This window comes from Carassius gibelio, chromosome B23 (genome assembly GCF_023724105.1).
Source record: "Carassius gibelio isolate Cgi1373 ecotype wild population from Czech Republic chromosome B23, carGib1.2-hapl.c, whole genome shotgun sequence".
Classification (NCBI taxonomy): Eukaryota; Metazoa; Chordata; class Actinopteri; order Cypriniformes; family Cyprinidae; genus Carassius; species Carassius gibelio.
Window position 1 is genome coordinate 24,334,115 of NC_068418.1, and position 21,811 is coordinate 24,355,925.

At 35.7% G+C, this 21,811-nt stretch overlaps 1 protein-coding gene across 1 annotated transcript; it reads right to left on the reverse strand.

Moving 5' to 3' along the window:
* Positions 1-323: 323 nt before the first annotated feature.
* On the reverse strand, positions 324-16,451 carry podn (podocan). Its single transcript, XM_052593155.1, has 10 exons — positions 16,224-16,451; positions 13,829-14,199; positions 11,681-11,774; positions 10,893-10,957; positions 7,981-8,090; positions 7,748-7,904; positions 5,261-5,376; positions 4,470-5,127; positions 3,018-3,166; positions 324-919 (listed from the first exon to the last, which is right to left on the reverse strand). The coding sequence occupies exons 2-10, from the start codon at positions 14,099-14,101 to the stop codon at positions 766-768; spliced, it is 1,776 nt and encodes a 591-aa protein (XP_052449115.1). The 5' UTR covers positions 14,102-14,199; positions 16,224-16,451; the 3' UTR covers positions 324-765.
* Positions 16,452-21,811: the final 5,360 nt, after the last annotated feature.

Consider the following 21,811-nt stretch of genomic DNA (forward strand, 5'->3'; position numbering starts at 1 on the left):
AAGGAAATTTACAACATGTCTTCATGGAACAGGATTTTACTTAATATCCTAATGATTTTTGGCATAAAAGAAAAATGTATAAATTTGACCCATACAAGGTTTTCTTTTTTTTTTTTTTTTGGCTATTACCTATTACTAAAAATGATACCCCAGTGACTTAAGTGGACTTGTGGTTCAGGGTCACAAATGTAGTGTTGCAAAATGATGCACCATTTTTGAATACGAAATTAGATGTAAGAGTGTTAAGACTTAAATTCACAAAACTATTATATGACCTTAGGTAAAAGCATTTTTTCCCTTATAGAAAAAATACCCAGAGCCTGTTCTCTGGAGCAAGAAATTATAATTTCATAGCACAGCAGAACAGCTTTATGCATGTAAACACAATGAGCAATGAGCCATGACTGAGAAACACCACAAAAACTAAAAATAAAAGACAACCAATACAGTTTTCCAGCATCCTGCACCAGATATTAATCCATATGACTTTGGTTTTCTTACTATTGCATCTATTACAATATAAAGCCACATTTTTGAAATTAGTAGACAGCAATTCATAGTAGCACAATTAGTATTTTCCTTTCTCATGTCTAAAAATATCTTCCAATGCACTGGGATGTAATCAAACACTGCGTTTGGAAATACTCACTTTCTGTCAGCTGCCACAATGAATTTATAATCTCAAACTGGTTGTCATTTTTGTTTTATTTTTGAGTGAAGGAAAGTTCAGGGCATGATTTTTTTACTGTTATTTCCATCCGTGACTCATGAAAGTTTAGCCTCCTCTTCCTCCTCCACCTGCTCCTCGGCCTGGCCTCGGTTGGGAGAGATGTTACCGTGGCCAATGTCCAACACCCGAAGCTTGGACAGGTGGGAAAAAGACTCTTCGGACACCGAATGAACTGAGAGACGATTAAATCTGAAGGAGAAAGCGGACGAGATGCAGAGAAAGAGTTAATGCACATAAAGGCTGGTTTTCAAAGTCATCACAAATGAAACCTGCAAATCAAAAGCAATTTGGAGGTTTAAACGGTCGAGTGGAGCAAATTCTCAGAAAAGATGAGTGGCTTCATCCTGAAACGTCACATGTTCTCAAATCAAACAGGAATCCAGCGAGGACGAGCCTGTACTCTTATAAACAGACTAGCTAAATTGCCCAAAAGTTACACTGACATGGGTTGTAATGGCTCGGGCATGTCCATTAAGAAACGTCCATCGAGTTCATGTCTGTCCACTTGAAACTGAGCACAGAGTGCTTTATTGACGCACATGAATCCATTTTTTCATTTTCTTCCATCTTTTTGTTGATGGACTGTAGAAAGCAGACAGGACATTATGTTCGAGAGGAATCGCCTCTCCCACGTGAGTATTAGGTTTGGGAATCAACTCTATACATCACAATTGGACAATTATGTTCACTGTTATTAATGCTTCTTGAACATCTGCCTTCTTTTTCCAATGCAAATGACCATTTCAATTTTTGGACAAACGGTTCCTTTTATATTGCTCCTGCAAAGCTGTATTGTTATTGTATTTTATTAAAAACTCCTGAAATGTAACAGATTAAAGGACAATGTACTGTAGGTCTACACTGGTTAAAAAACAAAAGGTAATGTACTGGTTAATTTTCTGCCAGGACATTATCAAGCAATTTAAAGGACATTTTAAGTGCAAAATTTAAAAAAATTAAGATAAAACACTTGTAAATTAAATAAATAAATACAGAAAAATCCTTCATATAACTACAGTACATTGTGACCCATTTTTACAGATTAGGTTTTTTTTTAGCATAGTGACATTAAAGGGTTAACATTTTACTGTAAACTGAAATTTGAAAAAACCTGATATCGTTTTTTCAATAAAGCTCTTTTCATTACAATAATATATTTGTTTATGGTTTTCTCAGTAAAAACTTAACATTTTCACTGCTTAAACCATTTATAATTTAAAAAACAAATCAATTGCAGTATGTTTCCTCATTTTCAGCCTTTCTAAACAAATCCATCTTCAGAATGCATTATTAAAATACATAAACTACTCAGTATTATCCTCAACACCAAAATTATGAAATGCAACCACACTTATGGTGGATTTATTACAAGTATGAATTATTATTTTAATTCTAACAAATAATTTAGTCATAGTAAATATTTAGAAGTAGTTTCACTGAGCTACATCTGTTTTTATTATGATTTTTACTGCACCATATACTGATGTCTGAAATATACATATTGTTCATACAATTTTATTATAAGCTATACACAATGTATTGTTCCGACATAGTGACCTATTTGCTGAAAAGTTGTCAAAATGTTACATAAACAGAGTGTTTATAATTGTAAAATATATATTCTGTTAAAACCCCCAAATAACTACAATACTGAAAGTCATTTGTTCATCTGCCGTGGCACCTGCTGGTTTTGCAAACGCACAACCATCTCCTAAAATCTCTGCGTTTGCATGTTTCTGAAACCGATAATCAGATCAAGATGAGAAAACTTTTTTGTCCGTTCTTTCATTCACTCCACATGTTCTCAGTCTCCGTTTACAGTCTGAATGCTGTTACTGTATGATTTTATGGGAAATGTTCTTGCCTCACAGTATTGTGGCATTAAGTGCAGCTGTGAAAGCTTCGATATTGAGTCTATTATAGCAGAGCAGATCCAATTTCAGAAAAAGAAAGACACAATAAAACCCAGATCTGAGCACACGCATGATCTGCTTGCTTGGGTGTTTATATATGTTCAACAAAATAATGACAGCTATTAAAATGAGCTCATAAAATCCAATGTGCGAGAAAATCACATTTACATGAGTGTTTTTATCCAGTTTTGACACCAGAACATAAAGATTATGTGTTTGCATTTGCTTCTGCATGTCTAAAAAGAGTTTGCAAAATCAGGATAATAGACAAAATTCTTCAATGTGCTAATCAGGTTTTGCTAAAACAGTTAATGACTTTTAGCTAAAGGATGCAAAAGACACAGTAAAATGAGTGAAAAGGACCGGGGAGTCACCTGAGGAAGATGCCTTTGATGTTGGGTGTGTTGAGGAAAGCTGTGGCAGAAACGGAGCTGATTCTGTTGTTCTGCAGGTGGAGGAACTCAAGAGACTCGGGCAGGTCAGGAGGAACGTGTGACAACATGTTACCGGAGAGATCCAGAGTCTGAAGCACACATAAAACATGTTCAAGCATCCGCTTTCTCCATCTATCAAAGGGAGATTCAGCTAAGCCTTTGAAATGGGAAATTGGACATTACGTTCTGGCAGAATCTTTCCTTGGCTGGAAACAGATCTCTTAGGAAATCATGCAATGAAAGAGACTGCTTCTTTATACATCTTATCTTTTTTTTCTCGTGTAAGAGCAGAGGGTCTGCATTTCTCATCCAGCTGATAACGGAAAACAAGCTCTCTTTGTGATTACGTACTCCACAGGAAACAAAATAAAATATAACAAAACAATGAAATGAAATAAAACAAAACAACAAAATAAAATAAAATAAAATAAATAGATAAAATAAAATAAAATAAAATAGATAAAATAAAATAAAATAAAAAATAGATAAAATAAAATAAAATAAATAAAATAAATAAAATAAATAAAATAAATAAAACCATTTGTAATCTAGTTGAACGCCTGACAAACTTTACCCCATTTTCTTATAAATTTGCTATTTATTAAGAGCAACTGCTTTTCTTATACATCTGATAACAGAAAAACAAGCTTTTACTATAGGGAGGAAAACAAAATAAAAAAATTAAAAAAATAAACAAAAAATAAAAAAAATAGAACAAAAAAGAAACTGAAAAACTATAAGCGAAAATATATTACATATTTTTATTTATTTAGACCATAGAGTCTGTTTTTTTTTCCTACAGTCTTACCCCACATGCAAAACAAAATAAAATGCAAAACAAAAGCAAATACACAATAAAATAAACTTTTTTAAGTTTTTTGAAGTTTATATTTTTTTTGTCAGGGTTACTTGCACAGAAATAGTTGTAATGTAGTTGATCACTTGAAAAACTTATATCCCATTTTTCTATAAATCTATTGTTTAATATTTATTAAGAGCATAGAGTCTGCTTTTCTTATCCAGCTGATAACAAACAACATACTTATCGCACAGGCAAAACCAAACAAAACAAATAAACAGAAAAGAAAAATATTAAATATCAAAAATGATAAAATAATATGAAATAAAATCTTAAAGTAAATTATAAGGTTCACTCAGAATTTGTCAGAATTTATCATGTGTTATATTATTTTTAGGAATTATTATTATTTTTTATTTTATTTTTATTACAGAAAAACTGAATTACCGGAAATGTCTCAAGCACAAGCCCCAAAATGTTCCACTCTCTGTACAATGCATTCCTCAATTTTCATTCATACACGGTTGCCACACTTTGCTCGAATCATTAAAGTAACAATTATAAAATGTCTCGAGTGACGGATGATCTCTCACCGTGAGCGCGCTCAGCTCCTGCCAAGCTCCCTGGTAGATGGAGTTCAGCTTCAGCTGGTTGTTGGTCAGATAGAGCTCTCTCAGCGAACTCATTCCCATCAGAGCTCCTTCCGGTATCTCGGTCATCTGATTGTCATTCACCTTCAAAACCTGGAGACTCTTGGGAAGACCCAACGGCAGCGTCTGCAGCTTGTTTCCCGACAGATCCAGGGTCTCCAGGATGCGGAGCTTCCTGAAGGCCTCTCTGTGGAGCTTGGCGCTGCTGAGGCGGTTGTAGCTGAGGTTGAGCTCCGTCAGGGTGTAGAGCATGATCAGATCGTTGCGTCCGATCTCGCTGATGAGGTTGTGGAGCAGCATGAGGGTCTTGGCGCGGCGAGGAAGGCCGCGGGGGACGCGCTCCAGAAGGTTGTTGTACATGTGGACGGTGTGGAGACGTTTGAGACCCTGGAAGGCGGCCGGATGGATGGAGCGGGAGCGGAGCCGGTTGTTGTGGAGGAGCAGGTACTCCAGGTTTCGAATGGACGACAATGCGTTCACTGTGATGCTTTGGATTGAATTCTTCTCCAAATGAAGCAGGATGAGATTTCGAGGAAGCCCGAGAGGAACCGTGCTCAGGTTGTTATTGGACAAATCCAGATATTCCAGACTGTTCAAGTGACTGATGAGAGAAGGCATAGTTTTCATCAGTTACAGCTCAGGTAGTGGTTTTACAAGAAGGTTAGGAAATAGAGAGTCATGCAGAAGAAAGAGTGCGAGGTACATGAGTTCTTGTTTTGTTCAGTCATGCTGACCTGAAGGTCTCGTTGTCCATGCCGTCATTGCTCAGGAAGTTGTTTTGCAGGTAGAGTTCTCGAAGATGGAACAAATTATCGAACGCACCTGCGGGAATCTTTTCCAGCTTGTTGTTCTGCATAGAAACAGACAAAAATAAAAAAGTAATCATAACAACTGCATTTGAGGTGCATTGATGCAATGATTCCATTATGTGTCTTATATAACACATATCTGCTTTTTGTTTTGATGTCCTGCCGCAATTAGCTTTTTTTTTTTTGCTCACCCAAATTAACAATTTGCATCAAGACGTATAATGCCTGGTTTGATGTCAATGAACCAATGACATTTGCCATTATAAATATAACGACATTTATATTTTTTTTAAAAACAAATGCATCGATGGTGGTATTTTGATCTCAAAATAAAATAAAAAATGAAGGATTTGCATAAAATGAAAAAAACTACAAAAAAAGTTTCAATTTTATCTCCTGGCTGATAACTAGAAGATTGCTAATATTTACATTTTACAAGCAAAAAATAAATAAATAAATAAAATAAAAATAGTAAAGCAAAGTAAACCTTAACTGCAAGCTAGTGTACAAGCAAATGTATCACTATAATTGTTATCATCATTAGTAGTATGAAACATGGATAAATGCTTCTTTCGAAATCTGCTACATAAAAAGTATTAAAAAAAAGTTTATAAGTTTAAACATACAAACAAAACGCTCCATCCAACATATGTTCTTAAAATGGTTAAACTTTGCCATATCTTTTCCCTTTTTATTCAGTTCTAAATGATGTAATAAGTAATTTAAAATGTAATTTAAATAAGCTAAAACAATTTACTACTCATTTCTTTTTTCTTTTTTTTTTTTTTTATCCTGAAGTGTTTTTTTTTTTTTTTAAGAGAAATATTGGCTCACACTTGATGGTGGTGGCATATTGTGAAACCCTAGTCAAGACAAACCACACACATTTGACAGTAAAGGGATAGTTCACCCAAAAATCAAAATCTGATGTTTATCTGCTTACCCCCAGGCCATCCAAGATGTAGGCAACATTGTTTCTTCAGCAGAACACAAACTGAGATTTATAACTCAAACTATTGCAGTCTATCAGTCTTATAATATAAGTGGATGGGAATCACGGCTTTGAGAAAAAAAAAAAAAAACATGCATAAAACAAGACCAAATTAAACCCTGTTTTTTTACCTCTGATTTTTACCACAATCGCGTCTTTTTCTTGCTTTATGGCAGATCGCAAACTTATATTGACTATTCACACTGTATCTCTAGGAAAGTCGTGGCCTAATGGATAGAGAGTTTGACTCTGAACCCTAAGGTTGTGGGTTCGAATAAATGGCTCCCCACTGCAGCCATTTATGTGTGTTCACGGTGTGTGTTTGTGTGTGTGTGTGTGTGTGTGTGTGTTCACTGCTGTGTGTGTGCACTTTGGATGGGTTAAATGCAGAGCACAATTCTGAGTATTGGTCACCATACTTGGCTGAATGTCACTTCAGTTCATCAACAATCTCAATTAGGAGTACCAATGGTCCACTTGACAGAGATGGTGGTGGTAATGCACTTATAAGTCTGCCGTAAAGCAAGAAGAAGAAAACAACGCGTTAGCTGAAGAACAAGATGTGAACATTCTTTCAGGACAGTTCAGATATTGTGGTGAATCAGAGGTTAAAAATGATCGTCTCATTTCTTTAAACATCAATGTATCGCCTAGACCCCCAGGGTTTTGTTTGTGTATTTTATTTTTTGTTGTTGTTTTGTCCTGGGGATAAGCAGATAAACATCAAATAGTCATTTTTGGGCAAACTATCCCTTTAACAAGGAGACAACCACATCATGATGCAGCATATTTGAATAAAACAAGACTGTCCGTGATGAGCATTAATGAGATGTGAGATCTGCACCCTAAGACACATTAGGGAATCAGGAGGGAACTCATCTCTTTTTAGTTAAATTTATTTTTGGCTGCACCAATGACTAACCCTACTTCAGACTATTTTCAAAGATTGCATACGGGACGTGCTTGGGGAATTTGGCAATTGAAAATACAACATTTTAATTGAACTCTTCAAATGTGCAGAATGACACGAATAAATATTAGTTCATTTGGCTGAAAGAAAATCCAAAAAAGATCCAAGTCATTAATTTACAACCTGCATTCAGGTCATTCTAGCAGGCTGAACAACGGGAAACCACCTGGAATTAAACTCGAACAAACTATTAAATGTAAGAGCACAATCAGTCTCTCATCCGCTCAAAGCAGTCCTTTCTCTAAACTATCTATAGCTTCAGAAGATTTGAAATATAGTGCTTACAGGCCACTTTGATGGTGCTTTTTATGAGAAAATACCACTTTAGACCTTGTGCAATGTATAGATGTATTTCTTAGGAGAACGAAAGTGGTTTAAAATGACATAAGACTGACTACATGGTGACTGTACTCATGTTTTCACCTTTTAATGAGCCTCGCAGTGGTCTTACCTTCAGGTGTAGGCGGTTGAGGGCGGTGGGGAGACCCTTAGGGACATAACGGAGGAAATTACTGGACATAATGAGGATCTCGAGATTGTCTGATCCATTAAACATGTTCTCTGGCAGACCGGCATCTGTTAGCTTGTTGTTATGGAGATACACTGACCTGAAGCACAGCACACAGTTAATACTGAGTCTCAAAGCAACACACAAACCTTGTGGAGAGAGCGCTCCAGGCTTACTTCAGAGCCGGCTTCTGGCCGAACGTGTTGGGGTAGATTTTAGTGAGCTGGTTAGCAGCGAAATCAGCGCTGACCAAAGAGGGAGGGAGATGTCTGGGAGCTGCTGTGAGCTGCAACAAGTGTAAAGGACCAAACAAGTCACTTATTATGACTAAATAAACACTATGTAGTGGAATGGCTTCTTTATATGGAGTGTTACCAAATACAGCAATAAATGGACATGAAAGATTGATTTGGGTTGAAATATTTTCATTATGTGAGAAGAAAGAGAGCTAAACTAACACAGCTACAGTTTAGAGCTGGCCAGATTTTTTATGTTTTTAAAAGACATTACTTCTGGCATTTATTTGATTAAAAAATACAGTAAAAAACAGTAATATTGTAAAATGTTATTCCAGTTTAAAATAGGGGTTTCCGAGTATATTTTAAAATTAAATGTATTCCTGTGATCAAAGCTGAATTTTTTTGCATTGTTCCTCTTATTATTATTATTATTATTATTATTATTATTATTATTATTATTATTATTATTATTATTATCATCATCAATGTTGAAAGCATTGATAATATTATTGTGGAAACCAGGATTTTTTTCAGACTTTTTTTTTTTTTTACAAGAAGGGACTCTACTGTCAATTTCGATCAATTTAATGCATCTGTGCTGAATAAAATTATTATTATTTTTAACAAATGCAAAGCTCCACTTTTTTTTTTTCCTTTTTTTTTTTTGTGGCTTCAACATGGTGTTTTTGTTTAAAAAGAAAAAATAAATCCAGGCACCATGAATAAAAAGAGCCACAATATTGCATTGAAAAGCCTGGCTCTCCTTTGTTATGCAACTCAAATGTTGCATACTAACTGTACTTCACCGAGAAATATTTTGTCTTAAAAAAAAAATAATAATACATTTTTTGTTTATGTTAAAGTTATGTGTGCAAAATAAATATTCTATTCAGAGCTCAAGGAAATCATGAACCAGAGCCTTTGAAAGAGACAAAGTGTGTGTTGTGCCTCTTAGTGCTGTGACCAAGACCTCCAGCGAGATGAGGGTCTCCAGAGATCTTTCTGAGCATAACAGTGTGAAGTGAACAGAGTGAAAGAGAGATGTATGAGCAGAGAGGCGAAAGAAGATATAACATGCTGCAGTTACTGAGCTGCACAATCACATTTATAGTGGTGCATGTGTCATATTTGGCCATTCAACTATTTTCAGTAATGAGCTTTAATTATACGTTTCATATCGACATTTCACTTCTGAACATTGTACTTCAGATTCAGCTAGGCAAATTTCGCAATGCATAATGCATTGCTTTTTTTAGGGTCACTACAGTATGCATAAAGTACTTCTTCCACAGTCAGTTTTATCTCCCAGGTCAATAAGTGTCATGTTTTAGGAAGTCAAAAGCTGTGTGTTTGAATTAAATGAATAATCTGCTCACAAACCTGCTATTAAGTGCATTGAACAAGTTTGAATACCTTGCATGTATTTTAAGCCACAAAGCTAGCAAAATTTGCCAAATTTACTGACTCAGTACAGCAAGAATGAATGTTACATGTCCATCGAAATCATGGCAAACATTCGCATCAGCGCGGATGATTCTTCTGTGTGCTTTGGCTCTCATTGGTGCGTCTTTGTCTTGCTTTTCCAGCAGGACGGTGAGATTACACTGGCCAGTGTCGGATAAAATCTCAGTAGGATCTCTTTCTCTTGCTGTTATCCTTTTTTAAGTCCATCAGCTACAAATCTGTCCAGCGCATGCTCTAGAGGTCGCCGGGACCGATTTAGCTCCCTCCGCCTGGTGCACACAGCTGGGTGATTAACATGGAAAGCTGGCACGGTATGTCCAGAGAGCATGTGTGTGTGTTAAAGCCTTGCCATCGCTGTTACCAGCTGGCATAAGAACAATCCACAGCACTGACGGAACGAGGGATTGACGGGAGCAGCTCACACCACACTGGCTGCCAATGACAGAACACGACTGACCATTATAAACCAATTTAAACATCAAACTCCAGCTCCCACTAGTCAGCATTAAACAGACCTGGGAAAGGCTTCAGTCTTGGAAAGTGAACGTCAGTGAGTCACTCTCAGGGGTCGTGACCGAAACCCCTGGCATTAAACAGAACTCTATATTTTACAGGTTTTAATTCTAGAGACTCCTCTAATTCTGTTATTAGTTTGTAAAAAGCGTGCACTTTGCAAAGAAAAATGTCACAATTAAATCATATACCACAGCAAGTCTGATTACATGATAAATAGAAACACAGATTTAGTTGCTTTGAAATGTTTTGAGGGCATGTTTTCTGGGTCATGTCAACGTTAAAATTCCATAAAACGATTTTGGAAGCATTAATGGAATGTTACTTTTGAATGTCTTCTGAACATTCCAAAACAAGTAGGAAAATTTAAAGCGCTTTTAAAATAAAACACGAAAGTTCTATGGAACAGGAAAAAGTTCTATGATGTAGAAATCCCATTTAAACTTGGAAAAATGTTTGTTCATGACTTTGACTGAACCTTGCCAGAACGTTAACCAAAGTACTGGGAATATTCCCTGTTATCTGATTAGCAATATGCTGATACATGCTGGCAACATAATAACATCTACAAAGCAATGCCCTGCCAACTACTCAAGCCTTAAGAGTCTTAAAGGTACAGCAGCAAAAACAACTCATTCTAAGCATGGAAAAATGGTGGTGGAAAACTAAATTACAACTGATTTGGTGCAAAACCTTTTCTTAAAATGATATATGTTCAGAGGAAAATGTAGGGTATAGCCTCGTTAAACTCAAGCCAGGAAAGCTTCACATCTAAGCCTGTGATCTGCATTCAAGACAGTGAATGAGAAAGAGAGAGAGAGAGAGAGAGAGAGAGAGAGATGAGAGTTTGAGAATAAACATTGATGACTCACCTTATTATTTGCCAAGTATAAATAACTCAGCCTTTCCAGAATATGAAACCCTTCATCGTCAAGGCCTGCACACACACACACACACACACATCATTGCTTGTACGTTATTGACCTTCATTTCATGTTTCACTTAAAGAATTATTAATGTTTATCTAACTTATTTGATCAAAGATACAGTAAAAACAGTAATATTGCAAAATGTTACTACACTTTCAAATAACGGTTTTCGTTTTTGTTTATATTGTAAAATGCTATTTATTTTTCAGCATCATTCCTCCAGTCTTCAGCGTCACATGATCCTTCAAAAATCATTCTAATATACTGATCTGCTGCTCAAGACACATTTCTGATTATTATCAATGTTGAAAACAGTTGTGCCGCTTCATATTTTGTTTAAGACTCTTTGATGAATAAAACGTTTAAAAGAACTGCACATTTCTGAAACTGAAATCTTTTGGTACATAAAAAAAAATAAAAATCACTTTTGATGAATTGAATGCATCGTTGTGTGTTTGAACAACTTGAGAGGTGGTAAATAATATCAGGAATTTCATTTTTGGCCACACTTATGCTTTAAAGGAATGTATTCTGATGTTTCTGCCGATTTATTGAATTCAAAACTTCATTTCCACTTCAAACAGTCATGTTGACCACACATGCAAGAGATCCAATGATCCGAAGCCAGCAGCTCTTTCAGCACTCTTCCCTTCTCTCTCTCTCTCTCTGTAACAGATTATTCTGTGCTGTTTTCAGCTGCTGTCCTGCCCTGACCCTCTCATCGGCCGTACCTTGGGTCGTGAGCCGGTTGTTCTGCAGGTTTAGGGTCTCCAGCTGCTCAAGACGTGACAGGTGCTCCAGCGTGACCTCAGTGATTTGGTTATTCTGGGACAGGACAGAAAAACAAATCCCATTTAACCCTGTGACACCAGCCACATATCAACATGATCAAACCGTTGCTCAAAAACACATGCCTCCTGACGTCTGATTGACAGTTCTTATCTTTTTTTAGCTAGTAAAAGGCCTTTTAGTATAATTGTACAAACACCCACATCAAGCGCGGGCTTCACATGTATTTTTGCTGTCAAATCTATACTGAAGGTTATTAAATAAATGTTAGAATTTATAAATGTTAGAACTTTTTTAGAATCTTGGGTTCACTTGCTCAAACATACATCAGTCATCATTGTATTGCATAATGCATGGCATTATGTTTTGATCATAAAAGTAAGCATTTAAATTTCATCTTACTAAGACATATTGTTGGCAGATATGGAGTGAAGACTGATATTTGTCATTTTATCTAAACATATTATACTGTATGAGACATAAAAGAATGATGTATCAAATGACACTAAAAAAAAAACACATATGCAAATATTTCTTTTAGATATTTTGACTAAAGCTTTGATAAACTGTACTTTTTCAATAAATGTAATTTTTTGGATTATTATTTCATATGTCAGGCTTTAGAGGGGTTGTCTGTCATCATTTACTCACCTTCATGTTGTTCCAAACCCTTACAACTTTCTTTCTTCTGTGAAACACAAATGGAGAAGTTTAGCAGAACGTCCCGGCTGCTGTTTTCTATACAATAATAAAAGTTGCATGAATGGGAATGGATGCTTTCAAGATCCAAGAGGACAAAAAAAAAGCACCTTAAAAGTTTTTCATACATTAAGTTTTAAGACTTCTGGAGCCGTAAAATAATTTAGTCTGCTTTGCGATCTTAATTGCATTTCCATATTCAGACTAGTGCATCATCAGTTATCAGACGGTCTATTATATTTCAAATGAATAATTTATGTAAAGAATTACAAAAGAGTTTGATTGAGTTGAAGTGTCAATTGCTAAAACAGCGGAAGGATCCTTTAATGCAGAATTTGTGTGATTAATTACAAAGTTTGTTTTTAATTACATGCACATTTTTAATTAAGCAGACCTTTTTATACAACTATAGCAACTTTTACATTTAAAACATCACAAAGTGTGATAATTAGCGTGTTTCTTTTAATCATCCTAATTAAACCGTTAAACTGAAAGGCCTAGTCAAAATACAAGCACCCATCATATTTTCTCATTGAACATTGATATGACTTTCATCTGTTTATCAAATTTAAGCTGTAATATGACATCTGAAGAACTGAAATATAGTGCACCAGCCGTTTGAACTGTTATGGTGCATCGTATTTTTGAAATTCAACAGCCTTGAAAATAATCTTGACATTCTGCATTCTGTCTTCATTTGTATTTCTTAAAACAAAGCAAGCACACAGGTTGGAAATAACATGAGGGGCATTTTTAGGTGATCTAACGCTTTAATGTGTTGGAAAAATATATTAACTAGTTTATATATGTGTGTGTGTGTGTGTGTGTGTGTGTATATATATATATATATATATATATATATATATATATATATATATATACATATACGTTTGTGTGTGTGTGTGTGTAAACTTTGAAAGATGTCTCTTCTGCTAACCAAGTTTGCAATTGTTTTATTTTTTAAAAAAAAGTAGTAAAAACAGTAATATTGTCAAATATTATTACGTTTTAAAATAACATCAGCTTTGTACCACAATAATAAATTATATAAAAAAATGCATTCAAATAGAAAAAAAGTTATTATTTTAAATTGCAATAGTATTTCACAATATAACAGTTTTTAGTTATATTTTGTTTAAATAAATGCAGCCTTGCTGAGCATGAGACCTTTAAAAAACAATTAAAATTAATTTTAAAATTAGTTTTTAAATGAGTGAAATTTTTGATTTATGAATAAATTAATCAGTCGAAGAGGAGCAGAGCTCCCAACTCTAACATCCCAAGCATTTCAGATGCTTACGGCTGACAGATCACCAAATAAACAAGAAGCAAAAGATTCAGGAGAAGTGTGCATGGGGAAGCGCTCCGAATCTGGAAACAAACCCACGCACCTGCAGGGACAGCTGACGGGTCAGTTCAGATAAATCCTGTGGGAACTCCGTGAGACTGACTCCATTACAGTCCACCGCCCCCTCCTCGCTGCAGCTGCATTTCTCCGGACATGAGATCTGTAGCTCCACATTTCTCACTGTTACGGGTGGGTCCTCCACCTCTCCGTCCTCCTCATCCAGCTTTATGTCCGTTGTTTCCACCTGACCTCGAACCAGAGTCCAGCCCAGCAGAAGCAAACCCAGCAGCTCCAGCAGGCCGCGCCGCTGACCCATGGCTTCCCGGCCTCGGTGCTCTCCCTCGGGTCAAACAGATCTGAAAACCCTCGCCCCTCTCTGAATGCTTTTTACAGATCCAGCTAGACACTTGTGACCTGTGATTCAAAAGAATTGATGCTTTCTGGATTCGTATCTGTAAGAGTTTTCAATTGCTACAAAATAAGGAACAAAAGGACAAAAGTTTTCCAAAAAGAATGGAAAAAACACAAATAACATCTCAAATCCTGCAATTATAAGTAAAAGTCCTCTATATGAACTAGAATATTTTACATCATATATCCTATTTACACTATCAGAATTCAATTTACATATTTATACTCTTATTTTCAGTCAAAAAAGTACTCTATGCCCCTTCATAGCAACATAAATTTCCAGGTTTGTTTGCCATATGCTGGCCATTTAATGTTAAAACACATTAATAATGATTTAGTTTTTTATTTTTAACATGCAGCTTTTCTCTTCACAAGATATAAACTGATTCACTGCAGAGGACTCATTGGTGAGCGAGGGATGCAAGCAAACATTTCTCTAAACCCAATCCTCCTGAAGAAACAAACTGCATCTTGGATGGCTTGAAGCTGATTAGATTATCAGCAAATTTTCATTTTTGGGTGAACTGTTCCTTTAATTTCTCATAGAGGAGTTCAGAATTTTTTATATATATCTACAGTTTAAATTGGGTTGATACAGGACAGTTGCATGGGGTGATTATTTTTTGACATTAGCGAAAAGCCATATACAGTAAAACAGCAATTACTGCAGTGCTCCAAATGATAATGTGGTTTATTTGCATCTCAGCTCTGGGTTCATCTAGCACCGAACCAGTTTTCTCCAACGTGTTCATAAAAACCCCAGCATTCCCACCTTGAAGCCCAGCATTCCCAAAGACTACTGAGAAATTGGAAGGAAAATGTACTGGGAAAAAATTCAGGAATGAGTTCCAACAATCATAAACGGGTGTCATCTATCTATGGTTTTCTCTAGCCAACATGAGTGTGTTCATAAAAATTATTTGAATGTTTCAGTTTTATTGAACAATAACAGCACTGCTCCAAACCCCTCCCGGCCATCATTTGTTTACAGCATCCTAGTCAAACAGGATAGTTGACTGTATTCCCAACCGCAACCATTATCTAAAACCAAGAGAAATGCTAGCCTGATGTGAACATCGGTCGGACTTGACCTGACAGGAATTATTCCAGTAACAACAAGGATGTTGATCCAGGAACATGTTCTACTTGGCAAAATCATATTTTTCATACTTAAATATCCATTTCAGTGACTCATCGCATGCATATGGGAGGTAGTTTAGGAGGTCAGAGATCATAATAAATTAAAACAAGAAAATATGGTGCTGTAAAATCCACTCCACAGAATCTTAACTTTTCACAAAAAGTTATTTATAGTGGAAAAAAGTTAGGTTACACTTTGTTTAAATGTGTCCTTGCTACAGTGTAATTATACATTGAAGAACTGAGTAATATTAATTAACTAAATGTATGGTTAGGGTTGGAATTAGGGTTAATTCCATGCAAGTATGCTTAATTTATTGTTATTATAATAGTAAGTACATGTAACATGACTAACAAGTTCTTCACACAATTTTTTTTTCTCACTTAAAGGTTCTTGGGAGAACCATAAACCTTTATTTTTAGGATTGCGAATAACAAATAATTGATCGCGAAGACATTAACTATGTGATTTATTTTCTTCCCCTGAAGCTCTTTTAAACATCTCAAATCATGCCGATCAAACAAAAGAGACACCAAATACTAAGACGTTCTCATAAAACCACTCAAACTGCTATCAGTTTGTTAAGAAAAGCTATAAAAAAGAATACAAAACACAAGGTTAGGACCACACTATTCTTTGCCAAACAATAAAAGTCTCATATTAATGCATAAAATCTTGTTTCTAAAACAAAAACAGACCATGTTTTCCATAAAGTTGAGTGTTATGTAACACTGACTGTAACTCAAGAACATCATCCTCAGGTCAGCTCCTAAAACATATGCTACTATGAAAAACACATGACTCTAGATAACCTCTAACACACCTGTTTAACATCAAACCGACTGGAATCCGTTCACATGCCAAGTATAGAAGTGTAAATTCATACCTCCGCTTCTCCTGAAAGTATCCAACAGAGTTAAAGCCGAAGTCCAGCGTACGAAAGCTTCCTAAAACAGCGCAGACACATCCTAAGAGCAGCAGCGCTGGAGAGAGACGCTCGGCTGTATTACCTTCCAGATGTGTGAAGAGCCAGAGAGGGAGAGAACGCAGAAGAGGAAAGAGGAAAGTGTTGTCGCCAAGAAATTAACGTCTTAGTTCTGTTCCTCTTGAAAACAAACTTTTCCATGATTGCAGTTGAAATACGAAGCCGGTATGGATTCTGGGAAACCTACAGTTCATTTTGCACACACTGCAAGTAGCTGATTGAGAAATGTTCTCACTTTACTCTATAAACAATATTATAAGTTTGACATTCACATTAAGAAAGTTCCTGAGCCTTTAGGAAGCAAATAGGTCAAGCCAGAAGAACATGTGGTTTTTATTTGTCTCTTGGGCTTGAACTGCATCACTTATCATACGCAAGCATCTGTAGATCTCGATAAATTGCTGATTTTATTCATTGCCAAGTGAAAATTCACTGTTAGTCAGCAGAGATATATTACCAGTCAAATGTTTTTGGAAGAAGTATTTTCTGCTCAGCATTTATTTGATCCAAAAATACAGCAAAAGAAGTTAAATTGATTGCAACAATTTTTTTTTTCATCTTTATATAATTGATTTCTATTTCAATATATTTTAAAATACAATTTGTTCCAGTGATCAAAGCTAAATTTTCAGTCTTCAGTGTCACATTATTATTAAATTAATAATTTCAATATTTTAAACAGCTGATTACACTTTTTTTTCAGGATTCTTTGATGAATAAAAAGATCCAAATATCAGCATTTATCTGAAATAAAAAGCTTTTGTAACATTATACACTATAGCATGCAAACGCTTGAAACCAGCATGTATATTTTTTCAGATACCTGAAATCTGCTGTTTCAACATAATAACAATAATAAGCAAATCAGCATATTCCCAGTGATTTCTGAACGATTATGTGACTGGAGTAATGATGCTAAAAATTCAGCTTTGAAATCAAAGGAATAAATTACATTTTATAATATATTCAAATATATATATTTTTTTATTTTAAATAAAGATATTTTAGAATTTTACTATTTGGCTGTACTTTGCCTCTAAGGCTAAGATGAAATAATTAACTGAATATGTTCTCACCTTCAGGCCGTCTAAAATGTAGATGAGTTTGTTTCTTCATCAGATTTGGAGAAATGTAGCACTCCATCACTTGCTCACCAATGGATGTGAATGGGTGCCGTCAGAATGAGAGTCCAAAAAGCTGATAAAAACATCACAATAATCCACAAGTCCAGCAGTTAACATGTTGTGAAGCCAAAAGCTGCATGTTTGTAAGAAACAAGACATTTTAACCTCAACCCTTTCTTTGGGCTAAATGAGTCCATACAGTATAATAATGCTTTCTGCAGTGAAAAAGCCATCTTGTCCAAATCAAGAGAGAAATATGCACAGATCAAGCACTGTCCATTGTAAAGTAGGAAGACGACTGAAAAATAAAATGAATTATTATTTTTGAAGTGGCATGCATAAATTCACAAAAAAATTGTACTGTTAGGAAGCAAATAGAACTCATTTTGATTTCATACTGAGGTTTTTTGTGTATTAATGTACAAAAACTGTCACATGCAGAGACGAGCATTACAACTATGAAGGTGCATAAGTACACAGAGAGAACAAGAGCGGATGGAGAATTCCTGATGTCTCCAAAGACAAACTCTAATGTTAAAGACGGGGAGCATCTCTCATGTGAACACATCTCACAGTCATTATCTCAGACTGTTGCTCTGGCAGACTTTTTCAATGCACTGAAATGTTTCCTTTAATGGCTACAAAAGGATACTATGGGCAAGACAGGAGTCACTGCGGTTCAGCTTCAGTCTGATTTGTGCAGGAGGAAAAGGCACTTAACCACAACCTGAAAAACTAAGGCACTCACACACACACACACACACACACACACATGTTTGTTTCGGCGAATTGTGGGGACTTTCCATAGACTTCTATTACTTTTATACTGATCAAACTATAATTTGTATCTCCCCTTAAAAACCTGTTTGCATTGTTACACTTTCAGATTAACATAATTTGCTATTTTAAATAATTTTTCCCCCTTGTACAATGTCAAAAATGTCAGGTTTTACTATCATTTTGGGAACATTTGGTCCCCACAATGTAGCATAAACAAGTACACACACACATCTCAGATTGCTTCCTAATCTGTCTTTTAGATTGTATGCTATGAATATTTATGATATTATATCTATGAGATATTCAGATTAAATGTCTGCTATCTGGATAAATGAAAGTGTAAATCTAACACATGCATCAAACAGGGTATTTACAACTTACAAGTTTAACTACATGCAACAAACTGAATCATTGTTCCTATTCAACAACATTATTTTGAGTAAACTCAGCTTTTAAATGTCATTTACTTCGACCATATTCTTATCATATAGTTATGCTTTATATAATTTATTCTAAACTTTATATCATTATAATATTTATAAAAGAAAAAAATGACAGAACAATAGAGTGACAGAACAACATGATCACCTGGTTATTATTTCCCATCTGATCAAGAGCAGAGCATCTTTAACTGTTGATGAAGATCGCACACGTCTTGCAATCCAGGCATCACTAATAAACACACTGCACATCCTGAAAAGACTATTGATGGTGGGGAAAATCATTAACACATATTTGAGCGCATGTTGCAGTGAGTCAGACTCACACTTCAAACCTCGCATGAAAACTGGTGAAACCGGCGGCAAGCACACTCACCTAACCACCTCCGCCCCGTCTAGACACGTCTTTCTCTCAGACATATACAGTGGACAGAAAACAGCTGCATTTGTCCATCCGATCATCTGTGACAGTAAAGAGGAATCTACAGTATACATGAATTATGACTGCAGAGTTTAACAAATGTTTCCTCTCTGCCACAATTTAAAAGATTTAAACCGATAGTTCACCTGAAAAAAAAATATATTTTTTTTTTATTAACTTTCATGTTGTTCCCAACATTTACTTACTTTTTTGTGTTCTTGATTCTTGCATCATTTCTGCGGTACTATACAGAGTCCTCATTCTTGTGATGCTGAAAATGTGAACGATGAAAAATATTTCCTCAACCTCAGGCCATCTTAAGATGTAGAAGAGTTTGTTTCTTCACCGGATTTGGAAAAATGTAGCATTGCATCACTTGGTCATCAATGGATGCTCTGCAGTGAATGGGTGCCGTCAGAATGAGAGTCCAAACAGCTGATAAAAACATCACAATAATCCACACATAACTCCAGTCCATCTTCAGAAGAGAAAAACTGCATGGTTTTAATAAACAAATCCATCATTGAGAGATTTTTACCCTCAACCCAATGTGTCTAGTTAAAATCAGAGTCATCAATCCATAATATGGATTTTTTTAATGGAATATGGAAGTTGTTGGTCAGATATTTACGCAGATCGAGCACCGTTTACAAGTGAAACCAGTTCTAAACTAATATGTTTTTGTGAATTTTTAATAAGATATCAACAGGAAATATGTTTTTTTTTTTTTTTTTTCACTGGAGGAAATGTTATTAAGGATTCAGGACTCATATTTTGGCCAGAAACAATGGTTTTAAGCAGAAAAAAAAAAAACATCTTATTGATGGATTTGTTTCTTACAAGCATGCACATTTTGCTTCACAAGATATTAACTGATGGACTGAAGTGGTGTGGATTATTATGATGTTTTTATCAGCTGTTTAGACTCATTCTGACGGCACCCATTCACTGCAGATGAAGAAACATATAGTCATCTAAATATTGGATGGCCTGAAAGTGAGCAATTTTTCATTTCTGGGTGAACTATGCTTTTAAAACGAGGATAGGACAGAGCAGGGGTCACCACACTCGGTCATGGAGGGCTAGCGTCCTGCAGAGTTTAGCTCCAACTTGTTTCAGGTGTGTTTGATTAGGGTTGGGGCTAAACTCTGCAGGAACGAGATTGTTGACCCCTGGAACGGAGTATTTCAACACAGAAGGAAAACAACACGCTTCAGCTTTAAGCGCTTCAGGTGGCCAACACCTGCTCAGAGCTGCAGTTTAATACAATTCACTTTCCTTTTTATCCCTCTGCTGTGTCTGGTGGCTGTTATGTCGGACATGAGGAAATAGACAATAAAATTGAAGGCCTAGAAATTTATTGCCTCAAAACTCTTCCTGGAGAAGCGCAACGGAGCGTTTTGAGTCAGTCTGACGGCGAACACTCCCCGAGGTCAGACAACAGATGAGACCTACAGCACACGCTGGCAACCCGCTCTCAAACTCAATTTCCCTTCTTTTTAGCTCATCTCTCCTCTGAAATTCAGAAAACAGGACACGATTTAAATACCAATATGAGTTCATGAGAGGCACTTGGAGTTCAGCTCTCAGGGGAAGTGAAGGTCGACGAGAAACATGGGATACAATACAATGCCTGCAGAAATCCACAGGACTTTTAACAGCTCTATGAGGCTTTCATGAGAATGAAAATCAACTGCTGCTTTTCTAGAAAACGTTTATTTCTATACAGCATTGCTTTCTCAGTTTTCTCTGAAACCAGTGAAAAACAACATTAACTGTAAATGTAGGAATCTGAATCATGTTCTTCACTCCACTCATTTTACTCTACTGCTCATCCATGTTTACTGTGCGTTGTTGAAGTTTCAAAGCACCTAGACGTGTGCAAAACTCAAGGACTTTAACGACTTGTAATTATATCAATGCGAGAGCACTAGAAGGAGCAGTGAATTATATAAAGCTACTTAGTAAAGCAAACAACAACTCTAGTGTTTTTACCATTGTAGGAGCTGTTATATGCATCATACAAAGAAAAACAATCTTAACCACGATTAAAAAAAAAAAAATAATCACTGTAAAGCGGAGACTCAAGTCGATTACTGTGGTAAAGAAAATACAACAGGAATAAATCAAAGATATGAAAATACTAAGATTACTAATCATATACAACGGTTTACTTCGTTAATATGCAACATGATATTTTAAAATGAATCTCAACTGATGTGCATTATATGATAACTTCATAATAATTTGACTAATAAAACTATGATACGATAATAAGCATTGAGAACTGTAATTAATAATGCATATGACACTGAAGAAATGAAGGTTTCAGATGCAGGACAGAGAGAGAGTCTGAGCTGAGGAATGTAGGTCAGAGCTTGTTAACAATCTCAGGGATTTAGTGTTTCAGCTCAAGTTTTCAAAGGAAAAACAAAAGCGTGGCAGGCTGGACATCGGCCAGTAGCTCTGGGTGGAAACGTCTGAGCTTTCCATGAGCGCTGGAACGCACACAAACACCGGAGCAAGAAATCATATTCAGCCAAACGAGCTTCAACATGACCTGAACACTCAGCAAAAAGAAAAGCGTTGTGCTGGTTTATGCGTGAGTTATTTCAATGTTAAAGCATTGGCCTCCACATTTGTTATTTAACAGTCCTGTATCATACACACTTTGTTTGTGATAATCAAATTAAATTGATCCAATTAAAAACAGACACTTCCCAA